At 47.2% G+C, this 26,294-nt stretch overlaps 1 protein-coding gene across 1 annotated transcript in view; it reads right to left on the bottom strand.

The window, feature by feature from the left end:
- Nucleotides 1-26,294, bottom strand: part of CDYL2 (chromodomain Y like 2) — a 161,212-nt gene that overhangs the window by 9,676 nt on the left and 125,242 nt on the right. Inside the window, exons 3-5 of the mRNA XM_037037951.1 lie at nucleotides 15,740-15,957; nucleotides 7,872-8,044; nucleotides 1,303-1,513 (exon numbers count right to left, since the gene is read on the bottom strand). Coding sequence (XP_036893846.1) covers nucleotides 1,303-1,513; nucleotides 7,872-8,044; nucleotides 15,740-15,957 — 602 coding nt within the window. The remainder of the gene's footprint in view (nucleotides 1-1,302; nucleotides 1,514-7,871; nucleotides 8,045-15,739; nucleotides 15,958-26,294) is intronic.

Here is a 26,294-nt window from a genome sequence, read left to right as displayed (position 1 = left end):
CCTTCGTTCTGGTTGTCACTGATGGGTCATGATGACCCAAAGGACAATCTTTTGTGTTGGAGGAGGAAAATGGATCAGATCAGTCATAGCCCACAGCATGCATTTGGTGAGAGGTCAGAAGACAAACGTATGCGTCATTTTACTTATTCAGAAACAGCTCCGTCTCAGGAGAAATGAAAGAAAGGTACTCAGTAGAAGGAGCTAAACAGAACAGTCTGCAAGAACTGGTCTCAGTCAGCACATTCTTGGAGGTTCAGAAATGATTGAAATGAAAGACAGAAAGAGATAAGACTGTCCTATGCTAACATTTTTGTGACCACAGAGCATCGGGAGGACCTGGGGTGGCACCAAGCTCGGGCAGAGCACAGTGGCTGAGATCAGAAGGGAAAGTGTTGGCTTCCTGGGCTCCCTGCCTGCCTCATTTTTCTGCCACCAGTGAGACTGAGCAGTGGAAAGCAGCCCTGGGTGAGTTGCTGAATCTGAATGGCCTTTTCTGTGCCCCCATCCCAGGCCCTGCTGCACGGAGGTGGTGCCGGGGCAGTGGTGCCACAGGGTGTGAGGGCTGAGGGTAACCTCCGCTGGTCTTAGTTGCTATTCTTGTCACACGCCGTCAGAGACAGGCAGCGCACACAGAAGTGGTGGGAGGGGGCTCCCATCCTGCCACACGGTGCCGCTGCAGGGAGCCCCCTCCAACCTGCTCCCTGTGGGGTTTGGCCCAGGCATCCATGTCATGATCTGTTGGTAGTTTTCTGGGATCCCCCAGGACCACCAGCATCTAGGCAGAAATCTCCCAGCAGCCCTGGGAAGAAGCCGGCAAACAGCCCCAGAAGCAGACCCTGGTGAAGCCTACACCGCAAAAGAACCACTTCAGAATGCCACCTCACAGACCTACTAGACCAACCACATTCACTGCACCCTCCCAGGTCCTGGTGGCGCTAACCTCAGACTCACTCATCAGAGGTGGGCTCTATTTGATAGCATATTGGCTCAGAGCACAGAATCTGTGTTCACATTCCACAACTTCCATTGCCACTGTGTGACCTTAGACAACTCACTTAACCTATTCTCAGTCTCCACATCTCTCAAGAGCAGATAACAGCGGTCCTACCTTACAGGGCTGTGGTGAGGATGAACCGAGTTAATGGCTGTCAAGCACGGGCCCCAGTGAGTGCTTTCTGAGCTGTTAGGACTCACCCCTGCCCAGACCTGCTTCTGACCACTGGTGTAGAATCTGACCACAGCCTACAAAGCATTCTGGGACTTTGCTCGAACACCGCTCTGCCTGCTTATGAGGAGGCTTACCAGCGCGACACCCAGGATCTGGGGGAAGGTGTAGGAGGAGCAGCCGGCGGGCGTGAGGCGGATGGTGGCATAGGGGGTCTGAAACCAGGCCTTCTCACTGGCCCACACGATGTCGCAGAGGGGCAGGATGGAGGCACCCAGGCCTAGGGCGGGCCCGTTGATCGCCACCACGATGGGCTTCTTAAACTGGATAAAGGCCTTCACAAAGTCCCTGGGGAAAAGAGAAGATCCTCTTTAACAGGTGTCCAGGCCTGCGGAGACCCTATGGTGCCTTTGATGGCACCGAGGCTGAAAGAGCTTCCCCAGGTGCTGTGAGGCACCTACATGTCCTCAGAGAAGAGTGGGTGTCAGGCAAGGGTCTCATTCTCCCAGACGCCGGGCCACTGAGTTGCCGGCACAGGCCTGGCACCCTCAGAGGTTGGTGCCAGATTTTCAGAAGGGACTTAATGAGGTGATCACATGTCCGGCTCCAGGTCACGCCCATTGTGCCAACACTGCACCAGTCCCCCTGTCCTTCCACTCCCTGGATATTAACAAACTGTAAACACCCCAAGGAAGATAACCTGAACGCTGAGATTCAGAAACAGAGCCAGAACTGGAACTGAAAGGAGGGTGTTACAAAGCAGCATACAGGAGCTCGAGGGCTTCCAACGGCACTGGCCAAAGGCGGAGTGGGTGGCTTTGGGAGGTGCAAATTCCTCATTATTGGGGATAATTTCAGCTCAGTGTTAACTTTCGGTGAGAATTCAAGCTTCCAATGGTGGGCACTGGTGGGGATTGATGCCACCTAAGATTTCTTTCAAAACCAGGATTGCCTGGTTTGGCTTCGCCTAAAGGGATGACGGACCCTCAAGGGTGGTTCCAAAATGCTGATGAGGGTCTCTATGTTCGGGTGACACTGACCAACACTGGGGAAAGATGCTGGGCTCCCCTGGAGGCACAATGCATCTGGAATCATGGCTACAGGATTAGGCAGTATTTTATCTCCTTGACCTTCTGCACTGAGCAAGGCTACAGCCTGCATCCTTATCTATTATGCAGAGCCACCCAAAAGAACCTCTCCTTCCCTTACTTTTCATGTTTTTGCCTCCCTCCCCCACTTGCTATTTAAGACCTACACAATTTTAATACTAATCTGGACATGGAGGGAAGATCCAAGATGTCTAGGAAAGCCCACACCCTTCATTATTCTCAGGTGACAGACTGGAACCTACTGAGAACTCACAAAAATAAAATGCCAACTCCAGCCTCTGCTTACCTCTCCAGGCTTGTCTCGTGTCTCACACCCCCCCGCTCTCTGTGCAGGAGCTGCACGGACCTTCTGAGAGTTCTTGGAAATCACCCTCACAATTTGCAGTTATCCTAATCGCTTCCTTGCTTATTCAGTTTTGAGTTCTCCTTCCCTACAGCTCCTTAAGAAAACCCACAGGTCTGCCTTGTGCATTGCTTGGTCTCTATACATCTTGCAATTAACACTCAGTCAATAGCTGTTGAATAGATACAGGATTTTCCCAGAATAAGAGCAAAGACTGCAGATGTGTGGCAGTGACATACTATTTCTTCACCAGGCCTGATCCCTCCTTCTCTCTCTTCCGGAGTCTATTGCCAGAACACATTTCTCAGCAACTGGCTGTGGCCAAGTAACCAAGTGGTGCCAGGCAAAGGAATATGAGTGGAAACCACATACACCCTTCCAGGCCTGGTGCATGGCAACCTCCCACCATGCGGCCCTCCTGGTCCTTTCATGGCGATCTCAGAAGACATTTGTTGAGCCAAAAGATAGAGGGAATCTGGGTTCTTGAGTCACCACTTGGAGAACAGCCATGGGCTGATGAGTTACATATGCTTCAGGTTCACGTATGCTAGAAGTAAATTTCTATCACAATTGAGCCTTGGTATGCACTTGGGGTTTATTTGTTACAGCAGCTAATAATTAACTACTACAAATGTCAAACTGATACATCCCTTAGCAATGGTTACCACTCCCCCCAATTCTTATCAAAATATGTGGGTATCATGGTGATATGGTGGGACTGAATTCAATTGTGAGAAGACTTCTAACTCCACTGGGGTTGAGGTGACTTATGACCCATATGTCTTCATGAAATTACATCCCTTGACCCAGGCTTGAGGCATCACATCTCCTGACTCCACGGGACTCTGTGAGTAGATGACGGATCGCTGGGCCCCATGCAGCTAACCCCAAAAGGATACTGCTGCAAAGCGGGAGTGCTGGCACCAGGGCCCTCTCATCTTGGTGTTCCAGGCATCCTGGTGTTCCATTTCCTGGCTTGACTTCCTAACGTGATAGCCTCAGTCACTGGTTTCAACAAGTGCTTTTACCAAATGCAGTTTGGAGTCTGTAGGGACATGAAGCTTCTTTGCAGGATTCCTTGGAACCACACACAGGGTTTGGGTGCTTTTTGACAGACATTCCATTCCTAAAAACCCTTGCTCAGGAAAGGACACTGGATCTCAGAGTGAGAAGGACTTCAAGAGTCACTGAACCAAATCTTCCACTTGGTATAGAATTCCCCCCTACCAGCATCCCAAGAACACAATCTCTGGCCTCTGTTGGACATTTTCAATAAAGAGGGTCCCTCCCTACCCAGACGCCATCCTGTTGTGATCTCCTGTGGGCCTCTCTGACACTCGTATTCATTCTGCTCTGTCATCCATGGGACTGCCCTTCAGGAATTTACTTCAGCCCCCATGACCTTCTGGAAGCTTCCCCTTCAAGACCCCACAGCCTTTCACTCTATGGTTTCCAACCTGAGCTCTCTACAGTGGCAACAATGAACCCGGAGGAGGGCTAAGGGGACTAAGTGAGCAAGGCTCCAACCCTCCCCCAGCTCCGGCAGTCCAAGCAATTCATTTCCTTGGTATAAAAAGATGATGCACAGACTGTCTCCCCATCCTTGTCCTCTCACCTCGAGCAGATCTCTATCACAAGGGCCCAGAGGATGTAGAAGCCAGATAGCAAACAGGATATTGCATTACAGACGCTGCTGCTCAGATATCTGATCCTGAGTCTCATGGTGGGGCTGCACTGGGGTGATGGCTCCCCTCTCCCCCCACAGCCAAGTCCACCACACAGACTCCAGCCCCTGAAGCTTCCTCCACCCAGCCTGGGTGCTGAGGCTTCTGCCTGCTGGAGCTGCTGGACTGTTCTGATGCGCAGAAGGACCAAGAACTTGGGGGTCTGAAAGACTTGGGGTCAAGTCTCAACTCTGCCCCTAACTAGGGATGAGATCCTGGGTGAGTTACAGTCTCTGCAGCCTCATTATCCCACTTGGAAAATGGGGAAACCAGTGGCATGGCCTCCACAGGCCACCTGAGAATTAGGTGAGATGGTCCACCCAGGGCACCAGCACAGCATCTAACACAGGGGAGCCCACGAGTGCTGCTGGGAGGGCAGATGCAGCTTTCATTCCACTTTGAGCAGCCTGTGAGCCACTCTCCTGGCCTAAAGGAGATTCAGAAGCAAGATTCTACTCATTGGGGTGTCTGGATTTCACCAGGAGCAACTGGCACTTCTTTTGTGACCCAGCTATTCATTCCTTTTAACCAGAGCCCTCCCACGGCCAAAGTTCAGAGCCAAGTCAGCCGTGAGCATCAGATACATGCAGTGATGGTCATCCTGGGGCCCCCGTAGGGGTACTCTAGGAGCCTACTCCTTCATCTGACCCAGGCTTAGCTAAAATTTGTGGCTGAGAGTAACATGAAAATAATTCTTTACATCTATTCTAAGTACATATGTGCCATAACAGGCCAAGTATTGTACGTGAGTTATCTGATTGCTCTTCATCCTAGCAACCTGCCAATGGACTTTCGTATCACCCGTGAGAGTTCAGGTGAGGGCAGCCCCTATTTCAGGGTCGGGCAGACAGCTTTGTTTGGGTCCTGCAGAGAGACTTCTGCTGAATGAATCATTAGAGCTCTTCCCACATCTTCTAGTTCATTGAACAAACATCTGCAGAGTGAACACGGTGTACTGGGGTCATGCATGCACAAACTTTATTTAGGAAATGATGAGGGTGAGAGCAGTGGCCAGTGGCCCTGTGCTGTGCTTGGATCCTGGAGGTCAGCCCAGCTGAGAGCATGCACGTCCCAAGAGAACTGCAAGGGATGTCAGTAGGTTATAAGGTTCTATGGGTAAACTGTGTTTCAGCCATGCTCCCCATTTAACAAAGTCCTTTCCCAAGAAACTCCTCAGACTGTAAATATGTTAATATGCCTGGAAAATCTGCACGAGCAGGAACAGAACTTCGGGGGCGGCGCAAACTCAGTTATCGACAGTGCCCTTTGCTCATGATGCCTCCTTGGAAATCTGCAGAATGTTCTCTGAGAAATGCTTCTCTGCCACATCAGGTCCCAAACCCTGGAGCTGTGGCGGCTAGAGGGAACACTGCAAAGTGGGTGCAGCGAGGGCCTCCCTATGTTTGGTGATGAGGAACAAGCCACGGTCACCGTCTGACCCGTAGGCACACCACTCTACAAGGCCCTATGGTCTGCAACCCATCCATCCTCTCTTGAAGCTCCTCAGCCTCTCTTGTCCCTTCTATCACCTTCCTCTTCACCCTCTTCTCTTATAGCCACGTTTCTTCTCTTGTATAAAAATAAGGGCCTCAATCCTGGCTGCATATTTGAACAATGGAGGAAACTTTAAAACCAAAGACGTGCTGGCCCCACCTCATACTCATTAATTAGGAATCTCCTGGGAGGGCTGCCAAGCAGCTGGGTTTTGAAAAGCTCTCCGGGGAGTCTCTATGTTGCTGGAGCTGAGAACCAGTGTTCAAGGGGACATCCCCATTCCCCCTCCCTCCCGTGTCCCAGGCAGCTCATGCACTATGAGCTTCTGCTCCCTTTGAAGCATCTGGAAGAATTTCCTTGGTCATCTCTCCCTCTGCTCTACTAAGAGAAACTCACCTTCCTGACGAGAGGGCAAATGTCTGAATTCCACTGGCCACGTTTCTCCAGAGGTGAGCTAATGTGTTGAGCATCCCCTCAAATTTGGGGCCTCTGAAGATCCAGCCAGTGCCTTCACAGAAATTCAGAAACCAGCTGAAGGCTACGGCCAAAGTGTTCCTCAGCTGCAGAGATAGGCCCCCAGCTCTGATGGTCCCATAAACAGGAAGGAAGCTTACTGGGGACCCTGCTGCTCCTGTCACCACGTGACAAAGCAGCTGAGTCGGGGAGAAACCAAACCACTGTGGACATGCGCAGGGCTGTCTGCACCCAGGGAGCCCAAGGCCGCAGGAAGCCCAAAGTAGGGATGCCTTTTCCACTAACAGTGTTCGGGCTTTCACGTCTCTTTTGGCAAGAGTTCCTCAGCAGGAAGCACACAGCTGTTTTGGAGCACAGACTCCAGTGGGAGCATCACCCTGAACTGGGACTCAGAACTCTGCACATGAGGTCACCTCTTGGAGACCCTGAGTCATCTCTTGGAGACTCTACAACCCCTGGAAGCCTCCCACAGCCATGTGGGAATCAGCCTTTGTGCAACTGTGCCACAGCGCAGTGAGGTGGGAGGGCCCAGAAGATCTCTGTGTAACCTGTGGCCCGAGGCTACCTGTGGCCTGAGGCTCCCTGACGCCCAGTGGAAAAGGGCTCCTTTTCAGGAGACCGGCTGCTTGACTGAACTGTGACTCCTGACTGAGCACTCTGCATGCACAGCAGGGAGCGTGCGTGTGCTCCCCGGGGTGGCGGACAGTGCCAGCCTTTGCTGGGAGTCACGTGAGCTCACTGGCTTTCGATAAATCTATGAAGAATGGGGAGCCCTGGCTGGTGTAGCTCAGTGGATTGAGTGCGGGCCTGTGAACTATATGAAAAAGGTTCAATTCCCAGTCAGGGCACATGCCTGGGTTGCAGGCCAGGTCCCAGCAGGGGACTCACGAGAGGCAACCATACACTGATGTTTCTCTCCCTCTCTCCTTCCCTTCCCCTCTAAAAGACAAATAAATAAAATCTTAAAAAAAAAAAAGAATGGGGAAACAACTACCCTTTAGTGTCCCAAAAAAGATACTGACTGTTGGGATCAGATGTCACCCCAGGATCCCAACGTTTGCCCCAAAGCCAACAAGAGAGGGGCAAACACTCCCCCCACCTTGTTGGGTCCACAAGTGCACAGCTGCCCAGGGAGCCCCTCCATCTGCCTTCCCAGTGCTGAGCTCCAGAAGCAGAACTGCCCAGAAAATTGGAGATTTCACTCAGACAGAGGACAGGAGAAGAGTGGATGACACATGGGCATTACCAAACGCTGGGCTTAATATAAGGGAGTAAAATCCTTTGGGGGTCAAAATAATTAAATGAGATCCTACCTAGAGAGTGAAGGCATCCCTAATTTGGGCAGGAAAATACAGGGTGCCCAATTAAACTCCTCCAAGTTTCAGATAAACAACCAATAATTTCTTAGTATAAGTATATCCCAAATGTTGCATGGGACATAATCATGCTAAAAGACAATTATTAGTGGTTTAAAGAGTTTCACTGAGCACCCTGTATTTTTATGTGCCAAATTTGGCAATCCTGGGCAGGTCCCCTGATGTCCGGATACAAGCAGAGCTCACCTGATGGATTCTGCAATGCGGGTGCTTTCCTTCCGCCGGTCGCTGGATAGCCGGCCAATTAGGTAGGAATAATCCAGGCCGCTGCAGAACACGCTGCCCACCGCACTGAGGAGCAGCAGTTTGCTGTCGTCCGTGGCCGCGTTGCAGAGAGCTCGCCGGACCTCCTTCATGATCTGCAGGCAGAGATGGGTTTGCAGAGATGTTACGTGTCTATCAGGAACCTGGGTGCACACACGAGTAAACCTGCTCTGCCTGTGCAGGGAGCCTCCCCTGAATGCGAGCCATGTCCAGGACTAGCAAAGAAACACCGAAACCAGAGCTCCTACCCATCCTTCCTGAAGCAGGCAGCAATGGAAGGTGGCAGAGGGGTCACTGGCTGCAAACTTGGAAGTCTTTTAATCCCTGGTAACCGTGCAAATCTTTCCACATTTGCCTGTTTCACCAGTGTCAAGGTAAGGGGGAAAGTCCTGTCTGCACGCAGCCCAGGTGAATTATGTGAGCTATCTATAGAAGGCCAATGTAATTCTATCCTCTCGCTCATGCTTAATGCAACACAGACCCTCACAGCTTGCAGATGGGAAGTGGGCTCTGGCATCAGACCCACAAAACGTTCAAGGCACCAGGAAAATAACGGTTAAATGTAAATTCTGTATCTAGCTAAACTATCATTCAAAAACAAGAATAAATACTGGGCATTTTCAATAAGAGAATGTTTACCACTCTTGGACTCTCGCTGGAAGACTAAAAAAGGATGGACTTCAAGAAGAAAACCATATTCAGAAAAAAATAAATGAAACCCTGACAGCCAAGGAATCATAGCCAGCAGAAAAAGTGGTGAATGTGTTGATAAATCAATATAAAAACTGACTATAAATATCACCATACTGATACTGACTAACTGAGGGTGGGAGGTGCACAAGGTAGATCTGCGGTCCAAGGTGACAATACTCTGTCAGATGGGATACGGGGCGACCAGAGCTAAAGCATGCCTCGGTTATGTGTCTGGGAGAGGGGACAGGTAACAGCTGCATCTAGGCTTTGCTATGTGAACACAACTTCAGGGTAACTTCTTAACAGCACATCATGAACTACAATGAACAAGGGGGGGTGAGGTAAAGAGAGCTCAATCGCCCGGTCCAACACAAGTTAGGGGAAAAGCAAAGGTAAGCTCAGAAAGCGGATGGTAAGAGAAAACAAGGCATGTGCTTGTGCGGGTGAGGCTGAGTGAGCCTTGGTGGGAGGGGACAATAAGCGAACAGGCTTTTAAAGAATCGGGATTGTTCTTCAAGAGGCGTAATCTTAGGCTACAGTGTCAAAATGTTATCAAAGTATTATTTTTTAAGTAACTCCCACTTACTAAGCATTGAGAGGTGCTAGGGTAAATTTACACACAATATTTTATTCCAAATAAGAATCCTGGAAGATAGAGAATGGTACCGTAATTTGTAGGTAAAGCAACAAAAATTCAGGAAAGTGAAGTCAGTCGCCCAAGGTCCCCAGTAACAGGCAGACCCACCATGCAAATCTAACCCCTACATCCCTTCTTTTTACTGCTCCATCCTGTAGGTTGGCTGGAACAAATGGACGATTTTAGTGGACAAAACTAAAGGGCGATTGAGCTCAACCGGGCGATTGAGCTCTCTTTACCTCACCCCCCCTTGTTCATTGTAGTTCATGATGTGCTGTTAAGAAGTTACCCTGAAGTTGTGTTCACATAGCAAAGCCTAGATGCAGGGTGAGACGTCCATCTGAATGGAGACTCTCCCGGCCTGTGCTCTGTGAGAAGGACAGGACAAGCGTTTCCCACGCTAACTGGGCATAAGCCACAGAGACTCGTTTCGAGCATGAAAAAAGCTCACAGGCTACTGTCTCTCGGGTCCTTTCATCTGCCTGCCTCCAGAAACATGGTCTCACCCCTGCGAGGGCTCCGTTTCTCCGAGAGGTAAACAAAAGAAAGCCAGCAGTTCCACGGGACCCTGCACCACTCAGAGCGTGGCCTCCTGCTCTGAGGTCACTCTCACTTGTCAGTAAAACAAAATCAAACAAAACAGCCACCAGCGAATCTGTGTTTTGTTGATGCAACAAACGTCCAAACTACATTTTTAATTTAAAAGTAAATTCCATCTAGGGAGTATACTGTGCCTTCGCCTGTCTCATTTTGATAATCCAGTTTGCACGGATGGCCGAGGGTCCGATCTTCTCAGAGGACCCCAAATTTTATAATGTAACTGGTTTCTTTACAGTAAAATGACTAAAACTATTATACTGCTTTACCTTCTTAAACAGAACACACTGCACACATGTCACTACCTCTCAAAGGTCACCTGCCAGCCTGTGACAAACCAGTCTCCTCAGGGGCTCCCGGGGTCTGTCTGCCTCTAGAACAAATGGTCCCAGACCACTCTGCACGTCCAAGCCCTGAATAACTCGGGAGAATTATTCTGCTTGCTACACGCACACGAGCTGCTGCTTGCTCCTGCTGTTAGTGTCTAAGGAGGAAGCACTGTCCTCCCCGGCTACTTCCACCTCTGATCTGTTGGAACCGGAGAACGAAATGCACTAGAAGTCGGTGTGAAGCGGGAGGAAACCAGAGTCCCTCTCTCCACTTCATCTTTACCTGCTGAACTCAGTCACCCAGGGCCTGTCTCAGCTGCAACCGCCTTCAGGAAGTCCTTCCCAAACATCCCCAAGTAAACACAAACCACTCCTGCTCCTGACAGCCCGCGCATTTAAAATCCCTGCTCTGACTCTGTGGACAGACTCCCCTGTGGACATGTGCATCGCGCCTTGTCCTCCTCCTACCTAATTTCAGTCCCCGTGGCAGGCAGCTTCTAGGATGGCCCGCGATGATCTCCTCTCTGGTGTTCGTGCCCTTGTGTGACCCCCAGCCCTTGGGTGTAGACTGGGCCTAGTGACTCACTTCTAACCACGAGAACACGGCAAAGAGATGGGATGTCCCTTTCTAGAGGAGATTAGGATACAAAAAGACTTAGTTTGGCCTGACTATCTCCTTTTGCCATCTCCCTTTCTTGGAGCTCTCTGTCTGGAAGAAGCAAGCAGGCAGGCCAAGAGCAGCTCCATGGAAAGGCTGCTCAGAAGCCCAAGGGGAGGAGCCATGGAGCAAGGCGCTGATGCCTCTGGCCTTGCTATCTTGAATACATACATGCTGAACAAAGAACCAGGAGGACAATGAAAACGCCATTCAAGGAAAGAGCCAGCAAAACAGATTGCCCAAAGTCTTGTTGATTCAGAGCTCACCCACTTCCCCATTAGGACAGGACCCCAAGGCCTCGCTCCACTCCTGGTTTTCTCCAGCACTCAGCAGACAGTGCACCACACACAGGGAGCACGCCACACGTGCCTGCAGGTGGACCCCCCTCCACTGAGCCTGCAGTTGAGGCTGCAGCCCCAGCCAGTACCCTGACTGCAGCTTATGAGACACCCTGAACAGAAGCATCAGCTAAGCCAGGACTGGACTCCTAACCCACAGAAACTATAAGATTATACATGTCTGTTGCCTTAAGATGCGACATTTAGGGCAATGCAGTATGCAGTAACAGATTAATACAACCCCTTAAGAGCTAAAATAGTATTCTACTCATCTAAATAACCCTTATAACACCTAGTCTGGATACTTATACATAATAGAATTTACATAAATTGAGCAAATGGCATAGTATCTAACCTTCTAGAAGTTTAAAGTCTAATGGAGGGATCACGCATCTAACAAACCATCACACAATTACATGTACACTAACTGTAACATGTTCCAGTAGGGAGAGACGCACAGTGCTAGCAAAGCACGTGAGAAACATGACCCTGCCAGGGAGGTGAGCGAGGGCTCTCCTGCGGAAGTGATGGCTGAGCTGAGATCTGAATGAAGAGCAAAGGTCAGCTAAGCAAGGAGAAAAAGAAGGCTGTTTCAGTCATAAATACAGGCATGTACAAAGGCCCTGGGACAGCTGTGAGCAGCCAAAAAAGCCCAGGTGACTGGAAGGCAGGAGGGGAGAAGAGTGATGTGTGAAGAGGGATGGGGCTGGAGAGGCGGGCAGGGCAGAAGGCACCAGCCCTGCAGGCCACATTAAGGGCTTAGATTCTTAACCTCGGCCATCAGAAGCCACTGATGCAAATGTACTCATGTGTAGAAAGGGTCACTTGATTGGATCAGCACTTCCAGGGACCACTCTGCCTACCACATGGAGAACGGGTTAAAGGGCAGGAAACGTGAGAGGGGGCAGACTTGTCAGCAGGTTTTTACAACATCCAGACAAAATAGCCTAGTGGGTGGACTATAAGGGCTAGGAAGGAAACTGAGAGAAGGAAACACATAAGGGAGCTATTTAAGATACTAAAGTTAACAGGCCTTGGGGATGATGGTTTGGCCATGGCGGGGGCTGGGGGGATGACCAAGAGGGCATGAGGCGTGACTCCTGCACGTGTGGCGTGCTCCCTGCATGTGGTGCACTGTCTGCTGAGTGCTGGAGAAAACCAGGAGTGGAGCGAGGCCTTGGGGTCCTGTCCTAATGGGGAAGTGGACGAGCTCTGAATCAACAAGACTTTGGGCAATCTGTTTCGCTGGCTCTTTCCTTGAGCGGCATTTTCATTGTCCTCCTGGTTCTTTGCTATATTCCAGACAGGAGCAATATTACAACATACACACTAGTCTCAGAATCTAGTCCACAAACCCAGTAATGTATGAATTTCTGCCCATGAGGCCAATGTCAACTAGAAAAAGAAATTCAGGTATGACCGTGAAGGTGGCCCCCTCCTAGTTGCTCCATGAGTGAGCAAGGCTGAGTCTGCTGGTGGCCGTTAAATCAACTGTTTCATCTTAACAATGACAGCAACATTCACCGAATACATCCTGTGTGCCAAGTACTCAGTAAGCCCCTCTGCAGACATTATCTCTAATCCCACGAGCAAGATGCTGTATAACTTCTATAAATGAGGGAGCTCAGGGAGGCCCAGTGACTTCCCGAGGGAACAGGCGTGGTGAGTTGCTGGAGGAAGGACTAGAAAACCCACATCTATATTCCTCCACCAACATCACCTCCTCATTCCAGAGGCATCTGTCTTTCCTGGTGACTTTACCCAGTTAGCCAGCTTACTCATACAGTCAACCCACGTTGGTTGTGGAGGACAATATATTTTTCCCCATTTTTCTACCATTCTGTTACCAACAGACACAGATCACAACGGACCTCTGGTTAACCAAGCTCGCAACTCAGGAGGCGAGAACCTATGCACCTTAAATCAGTTGGAGTCAGCACAGTCTCCACGATGGGCAGGCAACGGTTAACACACCAAAGTTCTCCGAGGAGACAGAACGAGCTGGGAGTCCTCACATTTATTCAATTAATTGAAGGAAAATGCTGTGTCTTTTAAAGCATGCTTTTAAAAAGTAGTGAAGTAGAATAAAATCCAAGAATTGGTCTCGTGTGGATGTTTTATGGTGAGCTTGAAATAACAAGGTTTTGAGGTGTATAAACATGTAAAGAGAAGCCTTCTGGGTGAACCACAGGCTCTGGACTCCTCTGAAGCCCACGCAGAGGCCTACCCAGCAGAGACCCCTGATGTGGTTCCTGCAGGTGGAGCAGGGAGAGACCACAGGACACCATGCTCACAGGAGGGCCAACAAGCAACCACAAGCCCCAGAAACTGCACAGGTTTGAGCCACATCCCTTCTCTTACACTTGGCATCATTCCTGACGGTCACACCCACAATCCCATAAAACAGCCAGTCTATGTAAATCATAATGATAAGACATGTGGTTACAAGTTCAAGGACACAGCATCTCCCACCCCACCCCACCTCCTGGGCTTTCCCCAGGTGTACTGGCTACACTGGGCAATGCCAGGCCATCCCAGCAATCCCAGTCTGGGTGGACAGCCACTCCTTGACCCTGGACTGTATACCCCCAACACACCTCAGTGTTAACCCTCCATATTGTCATTGCTACGATGGAAATCAGAGTGCGGGGTACTGCAGGGACAAGAAAAGGTGTGGGGGGAGGTTGGAGTGCGGGAAATAAAGTGGTGGGCAGATGCAGTAACCGCCCTGACCTCCTGAAGCTGGGCTGTGTGAGTCTGGGCCTATCAGCTACTCTAAACCCGCTTCCTCATCTGTAAAGATATGGATCAAAATAATCCTACATCGGAGGGGTATGAGTGGGATGAAATGGGATAAGTAGCAGATACAAGGCACCAGTGATGGCTGAGCCGCTGCCAGCTGGTGCGGCCACCATTTCTGTCATCTGCCTCGCTGCCACCCTGCCCCAGGTCCTCCGAGTCGAGGAGTACTGCCAGATGAATGTTCCCCGCACCGTTGAGAACCTCTCAGAAAATTTTCTTCTTTGCTCCTCCTAAGTGTCCCATGTTTTAAACGACACTGTCTACCTAACTGCACTAAGTAGTCATTGTTTCCCTGGGCTAGTCACCTAAGAAAGACATCAGTGACTGGCATTAAACAAGTGACGTGGAAAAAAATAAACTGGACTTCATCAAAATTTTAAACCTTGTACCTCCAAGGACACCATCTAGAGAGTAAAAAGACAACCCACAGAATGTGTTGGGGGTATTTTCAAATTATATGTCTGATAAGGGTAAGTATCCAGAATATAAAGAATGGTAAAAACTCAATAAATAGAAAGCACCCCAATGCTAAAAATAGGAAAAGGATTGGAATAGACATTTCTTTAGAGATGGAAGACAGACAAATGACGGATAAACATGTGAAAAGATGCTCAGCGTCATTAGGCATCAGGACGATGCAAATCCAAACCCTAGCGCGATCCCACCTCACGTCCACTGGCTCGGCTGGAACAAAGAAGACACATTATGGAGAGTTAGCGAGGAGGTGGAGAGATCAGAACCTCATGCACTGCTGGTACGGATGTAAACGGTCAGTGCCTGTGGAAAACAGTTTGGCAGTTCCTCTAAAAGTTAAATACAGAGTTACCTTATGACCCAGCAGCCCCAAAATTAGGGGGAGATCCCAGGAAACTAAAGACGTATGTTCATAAAAAAACTTGTACACAAATGTTCACAGCAGTGCTGTTCAGAGCAGTCAAAGCGGAACCGGCCCACAGCTCCATCCGCTGAAGAGCTAATTCACGAGGTATAACCCACCTGTACAATGGAAAGGCACAAGCCACAACACGGATAAACCTCAAAACCACTGTGCTGAGTGAAAGAAGCCAGCCACAGAAGGCCACATGCTGTGTGATTCCATTTACATGAAATGCCCAGAAGAGGCAAACCCATAGAGACAGGAAGTGGGCAAGGGGCTGCCAGGGGCTGTGGGGAGGGGAGAATGGGGGTGACTGCTAACGGGTACAGGTTTTCATTTGGGGTGATGGAAATGTTCTGGAATTAGTGGTGACTCCTGTACAACTTTGTAAATATACTTAAAAATCACCAAATTGTACATTTTAAAAGGGTGAAATTTACGGCATGTGAATTATATATGTTGATTATATCTCAAAAAAAAGTAAGTGAGCTGAGTGAATATAATTCCATCTAAAGCCAAGAAATCGGACTTGCTTATTATAATGCAGCCTAGCTCAAAAGCCCAAGATACGATGTCTGGACTCTGGGGCCTCTCCTAAGTCCTGACCCGTTGACTCAGTCTCCCCATTTACCAGGGTCTTCCTCTGTAAAGTGGGATGATAATACAGTTACCTGGTCATAAAGATCAAATGGATAGTGAAGTAAAGTGGTGAGCAAATTGTGTCCTGTAGCCAAGTGTGTGTGTGCACACTGGCTCTTTTCACCAACTCCCCGAAGGAGCAAAGGGAAGCCAGCACCCCCATCTGATGAATGACAGGCCTGCCCCAGCCTGACCCTCCCCTCCGGTCCTGCCCCCTCACCTCAGGGGTCAGCGCGTTGTTGTCTGAGGTCTGACTGGAGAGCAGGATATGTGTGAACCCCTCTTCCTTCCGCACGACAATGTCCCGAAACCGACAGTTGCTTTCATTCTGGCGGACGCTGTACCTGAGCCTCTTGTCAAAGACATAGTCCTTCTCCGTTTCCAGCTTCCTCTTCACCGGGCTGTGCATGTTTAATCCCCCGTTGGTCAGAGCAGAGCCTTCCAAAAGCAGATAAACCAAGTGAGAAGCCAAGACAGGAACAATTGTGTGAGAGAGAGATCAGGGAACATTCAGATGTTCATTGGAGGGGGCAGATGTAGCTGACACCCCTCATGTGCCCTCTGTTCTGCATGGGGAAGAGCCCAGGTGTTAATTGCTACACCTATAAATTCAGAAAAGGACAGAGAGGGCTCTCTGAGAAGGACCCCATGGGACCCTTGATTCCCCTTCCCCCAGGTCTGCCTGGGAGCACCCAGCTTCTGCTCCTTTTGTCTCCAGCAAAGGGAACCACTGCTCTGAAAACTTACGGCCACACAACAAAACAAACAAAACACCGGAAACTTTACCCATAGTCACCAAATACTGGAAGCAACCAGTATGTCCTTTACTAGGCAAATGGATTAAATAAATTGTGTTCCATTCATGTAATAGAATATTATTCAGCAACAAAAATAAATTACTTATCCAACCACCAAAATACATGAATGAATCTTAAAGGTGTATTGCTAAGTGAAAGAAGCTAGTCTGAAAAGGCCATGCATTGCATGTCTCCAGTTATATCACATTTCAGAAAAGGTAAAAGTATAGAAACAGTAAAAAGCGTGGTGGTTGCAGTAGGTTCAGGTGGAGCAAGAAGAGGGTGGATAAGTGAAATGCAGGAGATTTTTTTAGGGCAGTGAAACCCTTCTGTGTGACACTTTGATGACGAATACAAGACATTACGCATTTATTGAATCCCAAAGAACTCATAGCACAGTGTACCTTAGAGCATACAAATTTTTTAAAAATGAAGAAATGGGGAGATTCCCAGGGCGGAATGCAGCGTGTGACAAAAGAATCTAACTTGACCACAAATGCATGAAGCCACCTCACTGAAGGGGAAGTGCTGACCTAGGGAACCTTAGGAATGAGTGGAGCCTGGAGAACTGCAGGCAAAGTCACCTGCACAGGGCACTGCACTCGAGATGACAGAGCTGGTTCCCATGGAGGCAGGTAGGAGTTAAAACGCTTGACACCACGACACACGTACGCTGGAACTGAACAGTTACGTAGACGGCAGATTGTAGGAATGAGGTTTCTCACTGTTGGAGTGAGACTTCACAGATAAGCAAGGGGAGGAGGCTAAAATAAATCACGTGATAATGGATTAGAGTTGAAGACATCAATTTGAGTTCGTGTTTAGCTTAATACAGTTACAGATGATTACACACAGAGATATTTATAAATAAGCGTATGTACGCAGGTTAATATAGGCACGTGTTTTCTCGCTCTGTTGGTAGAAAGGGTCCAGAATCAATGACATGCCAATGACAGCAAGCACTCCCAGGACCTGGACCTCGGTCTCTGACCCCCTCCCAATAAAAGGAACCCGGGCTCCCTGGGGAAACGGATGATTCTAGGACTGAGGTAGGAAACCTATCAGACAGGCTTGTAATGGCTGAAAGGAAGGAAGCACTAAAAAATGTTTAAATTACTTTACAATGATGGGGGTATGCTAAAAGGACACAGGAGCCAACTGAAAGAGCTCCTAATGGCCAATGATAAAACAATTTGAGCAACAAAATAAAGTAGTATCGCACTATAACTCAAAGTATAAAGTCAAGATCCAGGAGTCCGTAGTGACATAAGTAAATGATGGAACAAATGAATATATGGGAGAGAAGAGACAATTCTCCCGTGCACAAGAATTCCAAATACTTTGTGCAGACACTCTGCCTTCAAGAAGGCAGAGCATAACTCCCCACTCTCCAAGTGTGGGCTTCACGGAGTAACCAGTATACTATAGGAGGTTGGGGGCAGGGGGCAACTAACAGTGGACCACCCTGACTGGGGCAGATCAGCCAGGTGACCGAAGTCAACATGAACAGTAATAAGGCATGGTGATGGCATGCACTCTTGATTATGATGTGAGGAGAATGGCACTCCGCCCCTGCAGTCTTCCTCTCAAACACACACACGTGCCCTCACCAGTGTGGCTCAGTTGGTTGGGTGTGGTCCTGCAAAGTGAAAGGTTGCCAGTTCGATTCCCGGTCAGGGCACATGCCTAGGTTACATGTTCAGTCCCCAGTTGGGGTACATCCAAGAGGCCACCAATCAATGTTTCTGTCCCTCTCTTTCTCCCTCCCCTACTCTCTAAAAATATATAACTAAGGTCTTTAAAAACACCATATCACAAGAGCTACATCAAACAAATCCAAACTGGGGGACATTCTACAAAATACCTACTCAGTACACTTCAAAACTGTGAAGATCATCAAAAACCAGGAAAGTCTGGGCTGAGAAACTGTCACAGCCCAGAGGACCAGAGGAGGCATGAGGACTCACTGTAATGTGGGGTCCTGGAGAGGACCCTGAAGCAGGCAGTAGATGAAGACTATGGAAACCTGACTAATGTGTGGGCCTTCACCAACAATAATGTGTCAATATTGGTTCATCAACAGTAACAAATACCCAGACTCATACAAGATATTAGTAATAGGGGAAGCCAGGTGTGGTTATGGAAGAACTCTCTGTATTTATTATCTTCCAAATTTCTCTATCAATCAAAAACAGTTTAAAAAGTGAGTTTTATTTTCAAGACTACATTTCAATATTAAGTACTAATAAGTTTTTAAAAACCACAGCACTGTGCCAGGCAATACTGACATGCAGGCCAGTCTGAGAACCTGGCTCCGTGGTTCTCACACTTGACCGGCGTCAGGATCACCTGGAGAACTGTGAAAACATAGCCTGCCAGGCCCACCCCATAAGGCTGCCACTGCTCCAGAGACCAGACAACCCAGGTGTCCCCCATCACCAGGCAGCCTCCCAACCCCCAGGATACCAAGGTGGGAGAAGCGCTCCTCAAGACCTGTGTTTGAATGCTGACAAAGGTCTGAAAATCTTGATGAGTTCGGCTTTTCAGCTGGAGTCAGGGGGTGACCGCCCTGTGCGGGATGGAGGCCCATCTCAAAGGTGACCTCACTAAGCTGCAATGACGGGGGAGAAAGGGGACAAGGAAAGCTAGACAAGGACTTACTGTGTGCTGAGCATTGGTGCAACCTTTCGTTTTGTTTTCGGTAGGGAAGGGAAAAAAGTCACCAGTGGAGACTGAAACGCTGTGAGCCAACCAGGAGCTGGTCCCCAGAGGCCAAATCTGGCCCCTGCACAGAAAAATCACTGTGGACAGAGTGGATTCGTCCTAGTTGCTAATCCTCAGTCAGCAGGACCAAATGAAAAACATACTCAAAGGACCCTGGATATAGGAAGCACAGAACAAACGGTACCTCTTGTTTTATAACCATTACAGCCCAGCTCAAATAAAAGCATTCCAACAACATTTTCTGCGTGAACCCTGTCTCTGTGAGGGCAGGGCCGTGCTGCACACAAGGTAGCCCCACACCCGCCGTGCGCCAGAATTCCGCAGGACTCGTTTCTTGGCATTTGGGTGGCCATCTTCCAGGTCGCCACTGGAGGCTCGCGCCCAGTGCCCCAATAGAGAAAAAGTTTTGAATTCACAGAGATGCCTATTCCATTATTCTTTATCACATTGCCCTATTGTTTTCCTATCTATAATTATTGTAGGTATTAATTTACTTGTTTGCTTTTTATTGTCCCCACCTGAGCAAGGTCTGTGAGGGTAGGGACCTTGTTTCTTCATTTTTTTTTTTTTGGATTTCCATCATCTGGTATGATAGCTAGCCCGCAGGAAGTGATAAATAGATTTTGAGTGAATCAGATGAGAAACAGCTGTCTTCAATCCTGGCTTTACCATTTAAAACCTTTGTGACGTCCAGCAAGTTATTTACTTTTCCTTATCCGCAAAATGGACTCACAATGGTGGTTTCATAGGACTGTCCAGATATTTAGAGACAGCATGTAGAGCTGTTTAACACAGGTACCTCTCACACCCTCCTCCTTGTATAGCTGGTAATTGGCACCTTGATTTGGTTGAGGGAGCAGGATTTTACTGAGATCTTCTCCAGCCCTGGGAAGCATCCATATGCCAGAACCGGCCAGCGGGACCACCTCATGGATCCCACCTGGGCTGCTGCAGAAGCGGTGGCCAGCTCCAGTTAGAAAGCCCTTCCAAGGAGCTGAAGGTTTTGAGGTTAACCCTGAAGAAACAGCTCCCTTTACAAGAGCCTTTTAATTAAGTGCTTGCATTTACTTTCCAGAGTTCATTGAATCATTCTACCTGCATTGTGTTTGACAAAGCCTCGTTGCTTCAAGTAATGGAAAAGTACAGGATGAAGAGGCTTCACAGAAGCTGTTGGATGACACAGGCACCGCTGCCTCTGTGCCCTGAGATGGGGACCTGGCATTTGGGAGGAGGGGTTTGGTGAAACATTGCGTGGTCTCTCCCTTTGGCTTGGTTCTTGAGCTTGCAAAACCCCCAGTGCTGAAGGAAGGGAGGAGAGACTCCTTAGGGCCTGAAGTGATGCCACTGCAGCTGCATTAGACCCCGTTTCTGATTGGGAGTGGCTAATATGGGACCTGTGTTTTAAGAGACAGAGGAAAGTCACCCCCCCCCAGAGCCCAAAGGAGTAACTTCACACCAAGCTGCCCTCATGGCTTCAGCCCCTCTAGGGCTTCAACCCTTCCAAAAGACTGCAGCAAGCTGGCAGGGAAGGTGTCGTGAGACACAGAACATGTCGGAAGCAGGAGGGGTTAGGGCTTTGCAGCCAGACAGCACAAACATCCCAGCCCTGTGCTGGCTCATGGGGAGAAGCTGGGGAGTCACAGGAGCTTCCTGAGCACTAGTCTCCTTGACCATTAGGTGGGGTCATTAGTCCATGCTTTTCCGTGAGATATTTCAATTGCAGAACTGATATGGGAATTAGCAAGTGCCCAGCTCATCCTAGGCACTGCAAAATGTCAGCTGAAGGACATCAAGTCATTTCAAAGGGGAATTAACTGGTGGCTCCTTAGAGCCAGGACATGCCTGGTCCTGGACCACACCCTCCCTCTAAGCCTGTAGCACAGACCCGGGCCAAGACGGGCGGTCCAGGCTCAGGACACTGGTGGCTCTGCTGAGCCTGGAGGGCAGGGTGAAACCCAGCGACAGGCCAGCATCTGGGCCTCCCCATTCCCTCGCTTGGCCTGTAAGGCTGAGCGGCTCACTCCCCACTCTGTGCCGCCCACTTCCCATGTGTAGAATAGGAAAAACCATTCCTGCCTCACAGAACTGTTGTAAAGTAAAATAAATGATGTGTGTGCTACATTTCTGGGACATGGAAAACCCCCAGCACACTACTTTCCTTCCTTCTAGTCCCTTCAAAACTTCTCACATTCCTTCCTTTGGAATACAGAGGGGTGTTTGTGGTTAAGAAGACTCCCTAACATCACGCTCTGACACAGCCCCATGCTCCAAACACACAGATAAATACTGGGCTCACCAACAAGATAACTGTCTGTGTGTGAGAGAGAGAGGGAAAACATTAACACAGCAGCAAGGGAGGCTGGAGTGCCAGGCAGGAAGTAAACTCAGGGGCAGCCAAGACCAAATTTCTCCCCCACAAGATGGGAGAGGGGATGGAGTCCCATGGCCTGACCTCAGGGGGTGGCGTGAGGCCCCTTAGTGAAGGCACAACCACAAAAGCAAACCCATGAGCTGCCCAAGGCCAAGGCTGTACTGGGAGCTCTGCGCCAGGTGGGGGCAAACACAACCATTGGGGAGTGGGGGTGGGGAGAAAGCAAAGAATAAAAAATAAACTTCTTTCTTGAAATGAGCCTGTACCCCCAAATTCCAAACCATGAGGATATCTAATGCTTAGACATTTGGCCAATTAAATCAACACTTGTGACATGAACACTCCAAGTAAAATACAAATGAGTATCATGAAACAATCTGACAAGGATTCTAAAATAAGAATATTTAGAATGCTCAAAGTGATAGATACAAGGGAAATAGTCATTTAAAATAAACAAGAGCTCCTCACACAAAAGCAGACAGAAAGGAAACAAGAACAGGGAAAGGTAAAGAACTAATTAAAAAGCACATAACAGATTTGTATATCACAGATAGAAGACAAAGATCCCCAAACTGTAAAAAAATAAACCCTGAGGACAAAAAGACTAAAATGGCCTCCAAGAAAAAAAATGGACAGAAAATATGAACAGACATCCACAAATGTTACATAAAATGGCCCTTAAACATAAGAAAAGTTTTCAACTTCACTCAATAATGCAAATTAAACTCACAGTAAAAGAAATACAAATTAAAACCATACTGAGATACCATTCTACCCATTAGGTTGGCAAAAGTTCAAAGTCCTGACACTGTCCTCACCGGTGAGGATGTGGGGAGTCGAGCACTCTCAAAACAGAGCAATGGCTGCCGAAGGGATTTGACAACATCTAACAAACCAGCAATCCCACTCCTAGAAATTTAGCAAGAAACTATGCCTCTCACAGCATAAAAATAAATGTGCATAAGATTATTTTATAGCATCATTTACATTTGCAAAATATGGCTAAGTACTTAAACATATAGGCATGGATCAGGGAACTACACTACCGTGCATCTGCACAACGGAATACTTTGCAACAGTAAAAAAAAGAATGAGACCTACCTCTATGAACTCACATGGAGTGATTTCCAAGCATATCGTCAAATGGAGGGACACAACAGGCAAAAAAAGTATTTTACCTTTACTCTAAGAAAGGAGGGGGAGTAACTACATTTACTTATTTTTTGCAAAAAAACACAGGAAGAAAAAACTAGAAAACAATAAACTTGATTATCCACAGACGACTGGCAGGGAGAGCAGAGTACAAGAAATGGGGAGAGAGGGACATTTCTTTGAGCGTATCTTTTTGTTTTAATTGTAGGAAGTATGTAAAAGCATGTTAAGAAACTAAAATAGAACAAATATGGGGCAAATCAACTGAAATCAAATAGAAAGCAATTAATCATATTTCAAATGCATAACATAAGTACACAGAATGGGGAGATAAATGTTGAATGCAATATTCTAACTATATCCTTGCAAACAAATCTTGAATTCTTCTTGCTGGGTTTGCTTTTCCTAGTGGTATGGGTGGAGCAACACCAAAATTATTTTATGAGCAGTGCAGGGTTGAGCAAATGAGTAAATTTTATGAGAGACAGAGTCCTCTCCATGGAAAAAGAGACATACAAATATGAAATGGGGAAGGCAAGGAATAATCCAGTGGGATTAGAATGGAATTGGAGGTATCAGTATGAACTCATGGTTTTAAAATGACATATATTTCCTAGCTGTGTCAGCTGAAAGGGCTTAGAAGAAATAAACCTATAATGGCAACAAGCACACTTAGATACTGGCTTCTAAATACAAATCCAACTAAAAGAAACCAGGGGTCCTCAGAAAAATGGGGGCTTCCAGGGTTGGGCCAGCAAGGAAAAAGTCGGGCTAGGAAATCTTACTGTATATGAAAATGAGAAAGTGGCCAGAAGAATAAGGACAGTCATAAGGACATAAGAGGCAGCTCTAAGGGGCTCCCACTGGCAAAATCTGGGATAGTTTGAACGTAAACATGAGTAAGGGCAGTAAATGGATAATAAACTGTTGCATAAAATAAAAATCCTCAAGTCTGTACTGACACTTGGTGAAATGACAAATGATAGATGGATATGGGAAAATATCATATTAAGTATTTCAGTAGAAATGAATAACTAATCTTGAGAAAACGTAAGACAAACCAAAAGTGAGGAACACTATGTACAATAACTGACTCGCAGTATCCAAAAACGTCAGTGTCATTGAAGACGATGAAGACCGAGCAAATATTCCAGATTCAAGGAGACTAAAGAGACATGATTAAAGCCATCACAGGATTCTGGACCAAAATCTATATCGGAGGAAAAATTATCTAATGGTAATTACTGAGATAATAGAGAATATGGAAATACAGACCACAGACTAAACAACTATCAATGCTAAATGTCTTGAAGTTTATAACTGTACTATGTTGACTTAAGAGAATATTCTTTTCTTATAAAATACCCATACTAAATATTAAGGGGCTCAGAAAGAGAATAATTTGTATAATCATTTGCATATAAGATATGCATGCGTACGTATGCATATATGTGAAGATACCTATACACACATACATACGTGTACCCACACGGAGAGAGAACAAACATAGCAAAATGTTAAAAACTAGTAAATCTGCCCTAACTGGTGTAGCTCCGTGGATTGAGCGTGGGCCTCCGAACCAAACAGCTAAGGTTCAATTCCCAGTCAGGGCACATGCCTGGGTTACAGGCCAGTTCCTGGCAGGGGACAAACCAGAGGCAACCATACATTGATATTTCTCTCCCTCTCTCCTTCCCTTCCCCTCTAAAGATAAATAAATAAAATCTTTAAAATTAAAAAAAAACTAATAAATCTGGAAAGGGATTCTTTACAATGTTTTCTGTAAATTTGAAATTGTTTCAAAACTAAAAGTTAGATTTAAAAAACAAGTAATCAGCAAGTAAGAATCAAATTAAAAATTCCTACAAGGGATAATTCTAGGAAATGGATATTTGAAGAGAAAACAGCTGAATATCGTCCAGAACTTAAAAAACGACAGGCTCTTTGTTTAAAAGAGCCCTCTGAGGATTAAGGAGGATAAGAGACAAATGATAATAAAGCTGCAGAGTGTCATGGAGGAAAGAAAAGATCTTAAAATACAGCATGGAGAGAAAAATCACACTATCTAAAAGGAATGACAAACTGATCACAAAAGCAGTGACAGTAGGGTACATCATAATGTACCTACCATCAAACTGCTGAGAGAAAGTAACTGTAAAGTTCTTCAACTAAAAATTTCATACCCAGCTAAAAGAGCACTTAAAGGACCCAGTAACTGGACATTTTCAGACACCCCCAACACTAAAAGAGTTTATCTCCTGCAGCCTCTTAGAGAATTATAGAGAAATTTCAGCAAATAAAAAAAGTAGTTCATGGGAAGACATGATAAAAGAAACAAAGTTGATTTTCACAAATTTAGTAAATATAATTACTAGCTGCAAAAGTAATAAAAATAATGTTTGGTGTTTAACAACGCTGGGCAGACAAAATGAAAACAAGACGTACAGGGAGAAGTTAAAGCCAAAAAAGGTCTTCCTTGCTATATTCAATAGGGGGGCATCATATGAGAAAAAATTATAGTTAAGTACATGTGCTACAATTTAAGAATAAAAATACAATTTATAGCCAGCTTCCAAACCAGCCCAGGGAGATATAAAACACATCAGCTCAATAAAAAAAAAAAAAAAAAAAAAAAAACAGTATAAAAAGGTCAGAGGATGGGAGAGGGAATAGAGAAACAGAATGCTAAAAAGAAAATGCAGAATAGGAGAGAAAACCCAAACAGCATAGTAATAAATCATTAATCTGAACAGATTTAACTCACATTAAACGATAAAGGTGATCAGGTTAGACAAAAGAATAAAGCATCCAGGTGTGTTGAAGATTCCCTAAGGAGAGACCCTCAAAGACAGACAAAGGCATGTCAACCCTGCCAGTGGGGGAAAGAAGCCTGCCCGATCCCCCAAGAAATGACATGACTCTAAAAGTGTTAAGAAATGGTGCATGGTTGTCGATGTGCAGCAATGAAAGCTGTGTCAGGAAACATATTGCAGTTTGTAAGATAAATAAACACAAACACAAACCTGTTCTCTGAAAAACAAGGGGGAGCTGCCCTAGGGCTAGGGGTGAGCTTTCTGGGAAGACAGAAGGAGGTCACAGACGACCGGACAGATGAGGGGACAGATGGCAGGGTACTTCTACCACATAGCATCAGTTTCAGGAGACACGGTCACTTCACAGAGGGCTAAGGGTCCACACCCATGTACTCCACCAAGCACCTGGTCCTTCCCCAGGCAGAGAAGAGCATCGAACTTCCCCTGGACAGGGAAGAAGGAAGGAAAAGCTGAGGCAGGTCACTAAAGGATGCTGTCCCCAGTCGAGAGATGTATTATCTTGCCAGGTCCATATGTGCAAAGTCTTCTATTATCATGGGCAGCTGGGCTAGGAGCCATCAACACCTGCTGAGAACCATCGGCTATGGAGACTTCCAGGGTAGTATGACCTCAAAGTCCCTACTCTCAATTGCTCACCATACTGCAATATCTTCTTTTGTCGAGTGCTTACTGTGTGATTTAAATGGCTTACCTCATCTAGTCCTAATAAAGTCCCCATAAGACACTATTTTATCCCCACTTTACAGAAGAGAAAACCAAACCCAAAGTCACGCCACTAGGAAATGCCAGGATAGGGTTCAAACTCCATCATCTTTAAACTTGATGTTAACTTGACTCCAGCATCAAGTCTCTGAAATCTAACTTGGTCTCGGGCCCTCCTGCTAGGGTCAGCTGAGG

The sequence above is a fragment of the Sturnira hondurensis genome, unplaced genomic scaffold (genome assembly GCF_014824575.4).
Source record: "Sturnira hondurensis isolate 20B ecotype Veracruz unplaced genomic scaffold, ASM1482457v3 Scaffold0023817, whole genome shotgun sequence".
In the NCBI taxonomy this organism is placed as follows: domain Eukaryota; kingdom Metazoa; phylum Chordata; class Mammalia; order Chiroptera; family Phyllostomidae; genus Sturnira; species Sturnira hondurensis.
The sequence above is the reverse complement of the archived record's forward strand: the minus strand, read 5'-3'. Positions and strand labels throughout refer to the sequence as shown.